Source organism: Papilio xuthus, unplaced genomic scaffold, assembly GCF_000836235.2.
Source record: "Papilio xuthus unplaced genomic scaffold, Pxut_1.1 DF826949.1, whole genome shotgun sequence".
Classification (NCBI taxonomy): domain Eukaryota; kingdom Metazoa; phylum Arthropoda; class Insecta; order Lepidoptera; family Papilionidae; genus Papilio; species Papilio xuthus.
The window spans coordinates 3,089,383-3,101,253 of NW_013531700.1; the positions used below are offsets into that span (position 1 = coordinate 3,089,383).

Genomic DNA, 11,871 nt, shown 5'->3' on the forward strand with positions numbered 1-11,871 from the left:
AATGTATTTTTCCTACAAAACTGAACAAAGATTTTATTTTAAGAAAAAACATGTAAACGAAAGATCACTTTTATGCATATATCGTTACATTAGAGAAAGAAAAATATGAATTAAGAGTTCTTTGAAACGTAAACAATTTTTCAATCTTAACTTTATATTTTGACTTCTTTTTATAAACTAAGCTAATCGTTTTTAATTTTTAGCACGAACTGACTTTCACCACATGCTTAATTTGTTTTTTAACGTTTTTTATACGGATTTAAAGCATTGAAAGGTAAATAAGACAATTTTGTTATAAAACTCGAAAAATATTTTATTTACATATTTTATAATAACATAACAAACGTTAACGGATAAAATACAGTAAGTAAGGATATACAATATTTAGACAAACACAACCAAATTCCTCTTCTCTTCTTAACAAAAACATTCAATTCTATATTTTAAAATAATACGGTTAAATAATCACCTAATTATCAAGAAACTCTTTCTTCTAAAGCGTCACTTTAACTATTTTATGATCGCAGGCGCTCTCACATAAAATAGTGACAAATAAAAATGACAATAATGATTACACAAGTCATGTAATAGAACATTTATGTAGTCTCGTAAATTAAAAATGTACATAAAATAAAATGTCTTATAAGTGAATGCGTAATAGTTGAGAACATTCATTCAGTCGTTCATTCAATAGTTCACAGATTAAATCATTCATCTCGCGGCAACATCCTCAGCCGCAGCGGTCCATCAGGCGCGTACATGAAAGTGACCGCGTAGTCCAGGGGCTCGTGGTGGTATTCCAGTCGGTAACGACGCAGCAACTGGAATTATAAATTATTTATTATACCATCCATATACTATATTACAGCCTATAGGGCTTATGAGAATAGAAGCGTAATCAAACTGGCAAGACAAAATTTCACGTTGAACGATAGAGATGTCTTCGGTTGTTTTCTGATTTTTTTAAAGATAATAATTCACTTACAGTTTGTCAATCTTGTTCATTATTAGCATTGAAAACTGTAAAAGCTTAAAGAGTAAAAGCTATGATAAACCATAGGCCAGAGATAGCTACAATCGATTTATAATCAGAAAAGATTTGTTTATCGATTAAAATAGTGGATGACCATAAAACTACTGATGTCTAGTTACGTCTGAAGATGGTATACACTAGTTTAGATACCTTACAAATTCATACCTTAGCCAATAACACTTGTATCTCTAAATCGGCGAACCGTCTGCCCAAGCAGATCCTCGCTCCAAAGCCGTATGGCAGTGAGGCGAAGGAATGCAGCCTCTCATCGCTCTGCAGCCAACGTTCGGGTCTGAATTCCTCAGGATTCGACACGAACTGCTCCATGTTACCCGTCACTATCGTTGGGAACACCACTTGAACCTGACAAGAAATATAACAGTGAAATTACACAGCTGAATCAATTTTATTAAAATATCTCTAAGCTATGTTTATTTAAAGTATAGGTACGCGTCCATTGGTCTGCACCGAACGCATCGCACGCACGGCCTGCTACTGATATTAGTTTTCTTTATATGTTTGTACATAGCGCTTCGTCCATTGACGCATCAAGCGCGCGGACCAATGGACTCGTACTTTAAATGAGACAGATGAACTTGAGGAATATAAACTTACTCCCTTAGGAATATGGTATCCGCAAATCACATCGTCTTCCTGTAATGTTCTTCCATTACCAATCACCGTTGAATACATCCTGCAACAAATTTTGAATTATTTGTAACAAATTATTATGATCGACCTTTAAACAAAAATAATGTGATCAAAGACTGCGATGACTTGTTTTTTATTCATTTTCAAAAAGTAGCGTCGCATTTTGTCTGTATTTTTTATGTTTGTTACCTCAGAATTTGACTCGTTTACCGATTTAAAGATTCTTTTTTACTCGAAATCTTAAAGTGTAGCCCATTTTTTGAAATTTAATATTATCAACTTATAAATAATACTAACCTAAAAACTTCTCTTACAAAAGCCTTTGTGTAATGCAATTTATCAAGATCCGAATAAGTCAAGGGCTGGCTTGGATCTGGTAATACTCTTCTTATTTCTTCCGCCATTTTCTCTTGCTGTTTCACTCTTGTCGCCGCTTGATAAAGAATGGAACACACCGCCATTGAAATCTGTAAATTGAATGTTAATCATATTGTTATTAGTTATTTTGTAATACAAAAAAAAAACAGTCCTGCTGCATTAAAAATACAAAGAATGTTCTTATTATGGTGGTTCCTAGTCTTAACAACTGAACCGATTTTGATGACTGAGGTCTAATTCGATTCTGTACCTTCTTCCTCAGAGTGTAGTCAGTCAGGTTTATAAAGAATAGTTATAAAATATAATAGTAATTCTAACCGTGTCAATTCCAACAAGAATAAGGTCCAACGCCATAATGGTTGCAATCTTTGGGTCGCCCTCGCTCCGTAGGACGCGTTCAAGCAATGAAAGATCATTCTCTGACGTCACTTTCTTTGTCTTAAGTCGTTCTAACGCCTCGTTTATGTATCGGCTACATAAACTGAAATAAAATATATACAAATATAATTTAGTGAACTTATTTTAGAAGATTAAGGAATAGTTTAATGAAATTGAAATAACGAATTTTACCAATATTCTGTTGTGCTTATAAAAATATTTTGACTAGATTACATAATCTTAACTATATTTTTTAACATTAAGCTGTAACCGATATTTTAATTAATAATAAGACAAACGTACTCTATAAAGAAATTCATATTGTTGACGTATTTCGTCCAGAGTGGCGTCGGAAAGTATCGCCAGTAAGGCGCCTTAAGTTCCAGCACGGCAACGTTTCTCAACGCGAACTTTGCCGCATCAATAATCCTCTGCGGTTCGGAATCTTTGGTTAGCTTCGGCGATAGACATCCTAGTCTGACGTCTAAAGCAACCCGACCAATGCCTGCATCCAAAAATAACATATTATTTAGATGTATAAAATAATTACTGACCCATGTAAAGTCCTTGTATGGGAAGACTTTACAACGTTTTTGACTTGAAATGCATAAAATAAATGTTTAATTTTCATATAAAATGTATTTTTGGGAGTATTTGTGTTCAAAATCGGGTTAAACTAAGACCAAGCCTGTTGCGAATAAACAATAAAACAGTTTCAACTCAAAATAACACATCGCTATTCCATCGCAAAGTTTACAATGATGCAACATTTAGAATGTAATTTTCAACACTGGCCGTTTAAAAAGATTACCATGTTACACAATGATCACAGATTACACAGACGCTGGATGTTGCGAAGTTGTTAAGCAAATTCTTTGTCTATTATATTCGTAGAGATATAAATCCTTGTCTTTTTATCGGCTGGAATTTATAATTTCGAAGTCAAATTCTTATTTAATTTCAATATTATGGTACAACACTTCCCTTACCATCCTCTTCTTATAAGAAGGAAGTGGACGAGGAGGACGCTTACGAGAGAGAAATATTCTCATTCCGCGCGTGAGGCAATCGGCCCGATGGTATGTTTATGGTTCTTACGCGCGATTGATCGGTAGGATGTACCAACGGAAAACACCTTCTATCGCATAGCATTAACTAAAAGCTTGGGAGGAGTACTTAATTTAAGATTTAATAAACTGGTATACGTTTCAAGATATAAAACAATACGTACACTCAAGTGACCAGCGATGTATGTCATTATCAAACTCATGTGGTAAATCTCCATTAACATCCCTCGCGTCTTCCATGTATTTGATGAAGTCCTCCGTAACCAGTTCTATCGGAGCCACGTACTTCTTCACCGTTTGCGGTTGGAGAATCGGACGCTGCACTTTCGAACGAAACCTTCTCCATTGTTCTCCGTGTCTGTAATAGAAAGAGATAGATGTTATTGTCGCACGTACGACCTATTTGGCTATGCGATTTAAGATTTGTTTTTATTGGGTTAGTGTAATATCATTATTGCCTCCGATGTCAAAATAAATAAAACAATAGATTCCCTACTGAATTCTGTCACTCAGGAATATTATATTCTAGCTAACGCCCAAGGCTCCGTCCGCACAGAATTAAAACATAATTAATAGCCTATGTGTTCTACATCTATGCCAAATTTTAGCGAGAACCATGCAGCTGGTCTAGCGATATCTTCTACCAAACATCGACCCGTCCTTCCAAACATTCGAATTTATAATAGTAGTAAGATTAAATCCTTTATTTTAGAGAGGACAATGAAAATATATTTAATGTTTTTAAAATACAACATTAGTAAAAAATCATATTTGCTTCTTTGCCCATACGCGGACCGCTTGAAGTCCTTGTACAGAGACCCTTATAAATGATAAATAAAAATGCATAACACGAAGACAGTCGCCGGAGCGAGTTAAAGAAATCGTTTCCAGAATAAGAAATATACGTACACGCGTTGTCATTGGCTACTCATAGCGTGATACTATGCGTAGCCAGATAGAAATGTATACGACATCACGATATGGTATTTTAACAAATCAGTGTAGTATTATTATTGGTATTTTGTACTAGCCACGCCCAGACTTCCCATTATTTTATCCTTCATTCTACTAATGCAATTACTAAAGAAAACATTTTTAACTATATAATAAATAAATAATATCATTAATTAATTAAATATTAATCATCGTTTAAAAGTTAGTAGTGTCTTAACTATTCTATAAATTGTTTATCGATAATAATTATAAACGTATTACAAAATCGTTTATAGACCATTAAAAAGACATAAAATATCTTTTATTACGTGAACAAATGCTATTCAATTGCTCAACATCATAATATGTTTTATAATAAACCTAAAGCATAAATTATAATATTTATATATAATTAGTACCAAAAAGTTTATTTACCCAGGTCATTGAACTACCTACGCTGTGACGAACTGTACGTAGCATTATACTCGTAGAATTACCCATCAATATAATCAGCTGTATGAAGTCTTACTTATATTATAAATGCGAATGTCTGCATGGATGAATGGTTGGATGTTTGTTTGAAGGTATCTCCAGAATGACTAAACGGATCTTGATGAAATTTGTCACACATGCAGAACATAGCCTGGATGAACACATAGTCTATATTGATTAAGTTTTTATAATTCCGCGCGGAAGGAGTCGCGGGCGATAAATATAAAATTAATTTCATATTAATAATTTCGGACGATACCCTAATGCGATACGATTTATTTTAACTGTAACATTTTGGTAGACATTTGTAATTTAGAAAAAAAATATTGACACAAACATTCAATGGTCTCACATAATCTTCATTTACACCTTACAAACTGGAGTTACGTGTCACAAATTGTTTGAACAAACATTTAAGATGTTTGCCAAACTCCTTTACTTCTGACGTGTGAGTTTACTCATAAAGGCTTCTTGTGTTCAAGGTTATGAACTCACATAGTGGTCAAGTGACTACTTATGTATCCGGTTAATTTATTTAAATAAACGATGGGCATTCTATTTAGCAATATTTCCTAACCTCTATACAAGCCGTCGCCCTCGACTCCGTCCACGCAGAATTAAAAATAAAATTACTTAGTAGTCTATGTGTTTTTCCAGACTATGCTCTATGTCTATGCTAAAATTCATCAAGATCCGTTGAGCCGTTCCGCAGATATCTTCTAACAAACATCCATTCATCTAAACTTTCGCATTTATAATATTAGTAAGAAGTAAAATAATAACGTGATGAACTGACAATGATTCAAGTTCAACTTAAGGAAATACACACGAACAAAGAAAGTTCTCAACGGCATAAAGACATTGACCGAGTAATGTTGAACTTTACATAAACGCTTATAATACGGACATTATAACATGCTGCCCAAAACGTCTGAAAGGTCAGGGAATAAGCTTCAGCGGTCCTGCATAAGTAACTTAGTAACTTACTTAAGTAATATCTTACAAAAATCTACACTCTGTCATTTTACGAACGAGCACAGTTTGTGGAATACTATGATGCTGGAATATTTTAAATTTTATATGTTTCACCAAAATGAACTTTAACACTAAGTCTAGAGACCCTAACCCATACGCGAGAGAAATATAAAAAGTTTCATTGTATATTTATTTAAAAAAAGATCATCCTCAAACTAATCCCATCAGAAAAATAATCACGAAGCACCGTTGCTTTCGCTTCGCCCTGGTTCCCAAGTAGGCCATGTATCATGGCTGCCCGCTATAATGCTATCAAACACGATAACTTCATTATATAGCGCAGTTTCCATTGAATATTTCAATAATAAACAATCTTTTAAATTGCTGTTTAATTACTCAATGATCATTTAACCACAATGGTAGATACTGTAGCAACGATTTCTTGATCTTGTAAACTAATTGTGGCCAGTAATTGAATTGAAATTGTTTGTGTGCTTAGAGCCGTAGAATTGTTATCCTACTAGCTGAATAATAACTTAATGCATCGAGTTATTTGAGACGATGACCTACTTCGCCTTATTTATACGTACTTGTGGCCAGTGTTTTTTTGACATACTAACTTCAGACAATTACTCTTTAGAACTAAATAAAGCTAAGGAGTTGGAGTTTAAATCATAAGTATATTTTAAATTCCGAACACGTAGCTTAATTTGCAGCCACCCAGATAAAACCGCTACTCTCACCGACTTGTTGCGACCAATCAAAAACCAGTATTCGAAACGAGTTTTTAAAACTATTCGCGATATACCATTAAAATAAACCTTCGTGTTTATGTACGAGTATAACTAACAAAACTATAAAATCCCCTCGATTGAAGATGACTGGCAAAATTACGAGGTTATGTCACTTATCAACATAAGTGATGAATGAAGTGCAAACAACTTTTCTCTAAGTGTTCTATTGAATATCATTGCCACAATATTTAGCATGTTTAGCGATGCGGGTGTAATTTCCTTCAATGTTTGAATGACACTAGTTTCTCGTAGTAATTTCGAACACATGGAAATAATACACAGATTTGGAGTAACGATAATATAGGTCAAGGTTGGTAATGGTGATTATACGTTATTTTTTATGCACTAACAGAGGTTATAACTTGGTCACAAAACAACGTTTGCTTTTTTTATTCTTTTAGCAGTTGGCCGTCAAAAATTAGGGACGGCAAAAATAAGACGTCAGTATTTTTACGCTCTTGGATGATGTCTATAGTTCATTTTTATTTCCATTGGATGACTTAATACGCTAAGACAGATTATAATATGCCTATGTTTTACTTATTCTAGACATAGTGCATGGTGCATTATGGTACAGAATAAACAAGGAGTATTGCATCACAAGCTATACTCTAAGTAGACCTCGGATCAAATTAGCGTTATACAAAGTAATTAAAACACTAAGGTCTGATAACGCAATAAGCGAGACTATAATATGACTTAAAAACAGTAAGAACACAAAGTTTTAAAAAACTCGAAATTCTGTTACACAAGTGTGAATCAACACTAACAATAGAAATATATTCAATCTTGAATAAGCGAAACATAATCATCTGAATAATACCGGTCGTTCAACTAATCCTTGGATTAAATAACCGATGTTGACACGCTATAGAGCCTTTAAATAGCATGTAATAGGAACTCGTAACAGAATCAATATGACAAACTTTTATTTAGTTTCACCTGTCCCGATGTTTGTCGTCAAATCTTGCGAATTAATCTACTTTCCGATTATAATAAAATTGAAATTATGCGTACATGTGTAAATCGCTCGAAAAAGCAATATAATGATGACATGGAGCTGACCTGATTATGGAGCTGGAAGATGGCAATAAAACAACACAACCTCATCGAGTTTGGGCTCGTTTGAATCGTCTTGAAGAATAGTTTATCTTTTTAAACTTTTTATTTATTTTTTTAGCAAGCACATAATAATAGCTTGTTTTAAAAATAACTTTATTGTTGATGCAGTCACCTGTCAGTGTTCAATCAACTTTTTTAATGAATAATGAACTCAAAATATTACGTGGTCAAACCAGTTTTACCTTCAGGGTTTTTACTAAATTGGGCTGTTAGCCTCGGCGGCCTTAAGATGGGTCACTTTAAAATGTCATAAACAAAAAAAATACACCCGTAAATAACGTCAATCAATCATTCGATCCGAGATAAAAAAAAAGAAGTGAAAGTCAGCAAATGGGTTTCTCTTTATAATGGCTGTACTAATGATACATTTGTGCCTGTAACGGCACCAAAATGTATAAAAATAAATGTTTTGTGGAGTTTTTTTCTCATTGATTTAACATAACATAAATAAAAGCATCACGATGACAGTATTTTTAAGTGAAGGTTCAATGGCAATAAAAGAATTCATTTCCTATTCACGTTTTACTTTCAAAGCCGTGTATTTTAAAAGCACTTATTACTTACACTCCAACTACACCAGGTAATTCTCCGAAGAAATCTTTACGAACTTCAGACTTGTATTTGACGAGGCAAGGCATAGCCGGACGGAATGGAGTTGGTCCTTCGCGCCGGTACATCCTCTCAATCTCATCAGCATCGTAAACGAACAGTAGATCCGGTCTTCCGATCAAACCACCCAATCTTACAATCCTTCCGTACTGCTCCAGAAACATTTTTGTCACTTTCGCAAATTCTGATATGTCAAACTGCCCGATAATAGGTACCATTCGCCACGTATTACCCAAAATTGGTATTGGCTTGGGTCCAGGGACTTCGGAGTAGGGTTTAGCGTTTGCGAAAATTTCATCGTTGAGAGCCGCGGTGGGGGCTACTTGGGAACGTTGACGTTTCGAAAAGGGACAACCGGTGGTAGCGTAGCGGGTGTTCGGATTTAAATAGGGACGCGCGTACGCGGTAAAAGAGTGTAGCGAGCGACCCATAGCGGTTAAGGTCGCGTTATCGACTGATCGTTTGCCGACCGAGTGCGCCCGTACGACTGAGCTACGCGCGCGACTACGCGCTTACTAAGCACGATGGTTTCTTGAATACCGTTGCCCGACGCCCGCGAGCTGTATCGCTTGGTATAGCTGTCGCAGAAGGCAGAACCAATTAAGTGACGCTCAACGCTCTCTTTTTCTTAGTATTATTTTAAACACACACATATGCACATGAACATGTTCAACGACGTTTACATTCTTGAACAGTAAAACCGTTTTAATGCAAGTGCATAATATGGTGTTGCACTGTATTGGGATCCACGGCGATTGTGGCGCTCCATGCGTATAATGGGTGAACTAATTTTGTTTTTTTTTGTACCTACGAGGTGAATCAAAAAATTCTTGGAATCAATATTAAAAAATGCAAAGATTTAAATAATAACATTTTATTTTTCTACATAATCTCCAATCCAATGCAATGCATTTAGAATAACGCGTTTCTAACTTCCTTATTCCTGGTGAATAAAAATTATTTTCTTGACTCTCGAAAAAGTCCTCTACGGCAGCTATAACCGCGTCATTATCGTGAAATTTTGTTCCACGAATTTCCTCTTTTAATTTTGGAAATAAGTGAAAATCACTTGGGGCTAAGTCCGGAGAATATGGTGGGTGGTCAAGGAGATTGAAGCCAGCACAGCGGATTGCGTTGAGCGCAACTTCCGATCGATGAGCAGGAGCGTTATCTTGAAGGAACAAGACGCCCAACGACAGTTTTCCACGACGTTTTTCTTTAATCGCTTCACGCACTTTCGGGATTAAATTTGCATAATAGGGTCCAGTAATCGTCTGGCCTTTTGGCATGTAATCAATAAAAAGGATTCGTTCACTATCCCAGAACACAGAGGCCATAACTTTGCCAGCGGTAGGAGCAACTGGAAATTTCTTGATGGATGGAGAGGATGGCCGTTTCCAAGACATGCTTTGTCTTTTAGTTTCAAGATCAAAATGGTGGACCCACGTTTCATCCATGGTGACAAGACGACGGCAAAAATTATCCGAATCACGCTGGAACATTTCGAGATTACGCTTGGAAATTTCCAAACGTCGCTTTTTGTTTTCGTCGGTTAACATTCGTGGCACCCATCTTACAGACACTTTTTTGAACCCCAGTGAATCAATTATAATGGATTGAACGCTACCAAAAGATATCTTTAGGATCTCAGCTATATGTTTTATAGTCATTCTTCTGTCTTCCAAAACCAGATTCTCAACCTTTTTGACATTTTCTTCTGTAACGGAGGTTGAAGGCCGCCCAGAACGCGGGTCATCTTTACAGCTTGATCTACCTCTTTTAAATTCAGCCACCCAGTACGCAACCGTAGAATAGGGTACAGCATCACCCCCTAATGTCTGCTGAATGCCAAAAAAACTTCCTTCGTAGACATTTTTTTCAAACTGAGATATTTTATCACCGCACGTAACTCACTTTTATCCATAATTTTAACTTTTTAGCAACTCGTTGCACAAAAAAATTTATTACATGCGAACGAACTGACAAAAACAAGTGACAGTCTGCATAAATATAGTGTGATAGACACTCTTTAATTTGAATATCGAACTTGATCCAAAAAGGTTTCACATATATGCACTTCTAAGAACTTTTTGATTCACCCTCGTATATACGTAGGCACGCATATTTAGCTCACTATAATAATAACTGATAAGGGGGAATCTCATTAATGAAGTTAAAATAGACAATCAATATTCAAAAATAATATACCCACTTAGATAGTTATTAATATAGTGAGCCGATATCAAGAAGCCTTCTATGAAATACCTCTATCAAAATGATCCTATTATTATTGGGGAAATAAAAACAAAATATTTTTTTATTTTTGTACATTATTTATTATATTTGTACATAACTTAATTTTAAATTTATGCAAGTACACATACTTTCATCAATGACTTTCAAGATACAGCTCAATATTTTAATTTTTAATATATATTTTTAGCAAGTACAACCAAAATTTATTTAAAAAAAAGAAAGAATCACAATCAGTTTTATTATAATATTTTTTTACAAAATAAAGTTTAAGCAATTTTACTAATTTACGAACAAACAATCAACCGTTAATTTACACAATACTTGACACTACGCACTTTGACGCGACCTATCGCCTTGAAAGCCAACGAGCAAATGATCGTTCTCTGAAGTTGGCTGCCCTTAAATGTGTCAAAGCAACTCCATATTATTATTATTTATATTTTTTTGTTTTAATTTATTTTATCCTTATACGGCCTCACCTGACCGTGCACCGTCCCGGGGCACCGCTTCATCTTCGTCTCTAGGGGTCATCATGACGCACGTTCGCCTGAACAGCAGACGATGGTCCAGCTTCCGTATTGTCACTTAATATGTTTCTAGGAGAGCCACCTTGTGCCTCTGCCGTTTCAGACTCAGAGTCAGTATCTGTCAAATTCATAATTTAATTAAAGTTCGATAAACAATAATAAGTGTGCCTATCTTTCATCCTTCTCACAATCAAGGCCACTTAATACTGTCTAACATAACCAGCTAATTTACTATCTAACTCATACACTTGTAATTCACACATCAATAATCTCAGTCATACTAAACTATCTATATGGCGGGTGACTCCGCGACAGTCAACCACCACTTAACACGACCCCTGCGGGTTCGTCACATGCACAGTAGCTTGACCACGTCAGAGCCTTTAATCTCTGAGCGTGCCTAAAGTGCTAGAGCTCAGCCTGCACATAATTCATAACTGCCAGATCACAATAGAACCCTTCTCTATATGTGTCTGTCTGTCTCAGGAAAAACTATTCATCCGGACCGCAACTGAAGCCGGCCAGATCGACCTTCTTCTTCTTCTTCTTCTTCTTCTTCTTCTTCTTCTTCTTCTTCTTCTTCTTCTTCTTCTTCTTCTTCTTCTTCTTCTTCTTCTTCTTCTTCTTCTTCTTCTTCTTCTTCTTCTTCTTCTTCT

General features: G+C 35.3%; 1 protein-coding gene across 1 annotated transcript; it reads right to left on the reverse strand.

The window, feature by feature from the left end:
- Window positions 1–342: 342 nt before the first annotated feature.
- LOC106120777 (probable cytochrome P450 301a1, mitochondrial) lies at window positions 343–9,119 on the reverse strand. Its single transcript, XM_013316204.1, has 8 exons — window positions 8,388–9,119; window positions 3,672–3,865; window positions 2,744–2,945; window positions 2,381–2,543; window positions 1,982–2,151; window positions 1,649–1,727; window positions 1,199–1,396; window positions 343–821 (listed from the first exon to the last, which is right to left on the reverse strand). The coding sequence occupies exons 1-8, from the start codon at window positions 8,861–8,863 to the stop codon at window positions 708–710; spliced, it is 1,596 nt and encodes a 531-aa protein (XP_013171658.1). The 5' UTR covers window positions 8,864–9,119; the 3' UTR covers window positions 343–707.
- Window positions 9,120–11,871: the final 2,752 nt, after the last annotated feature.

Excerpts from the sequence above, each read along its gene's own strand:
- LOC106120777 (XM_013316204.1), bottom strand. The coding sequence starts at position 8,863 with ATGGGTCGCTCGCTACACTCTTTTACCGCGTACGCGCGTCCCTATTTA. Across the intron at positions 2,544-2,743 it reads AATATGAATTTCTTTATAGA|TTTATGTAGCCGATACATAA; the intron begins GTACGTTTGTCT and ends ATTTTATTTCAG. Across the intron at positions 1,728-1,981 it reads TTTGTAAGAGAAGTTTTTAG|GATGTATTCAACGGTGATTG; the intron begins GTTAGTATTATT and ends AATTTGTTGCAG.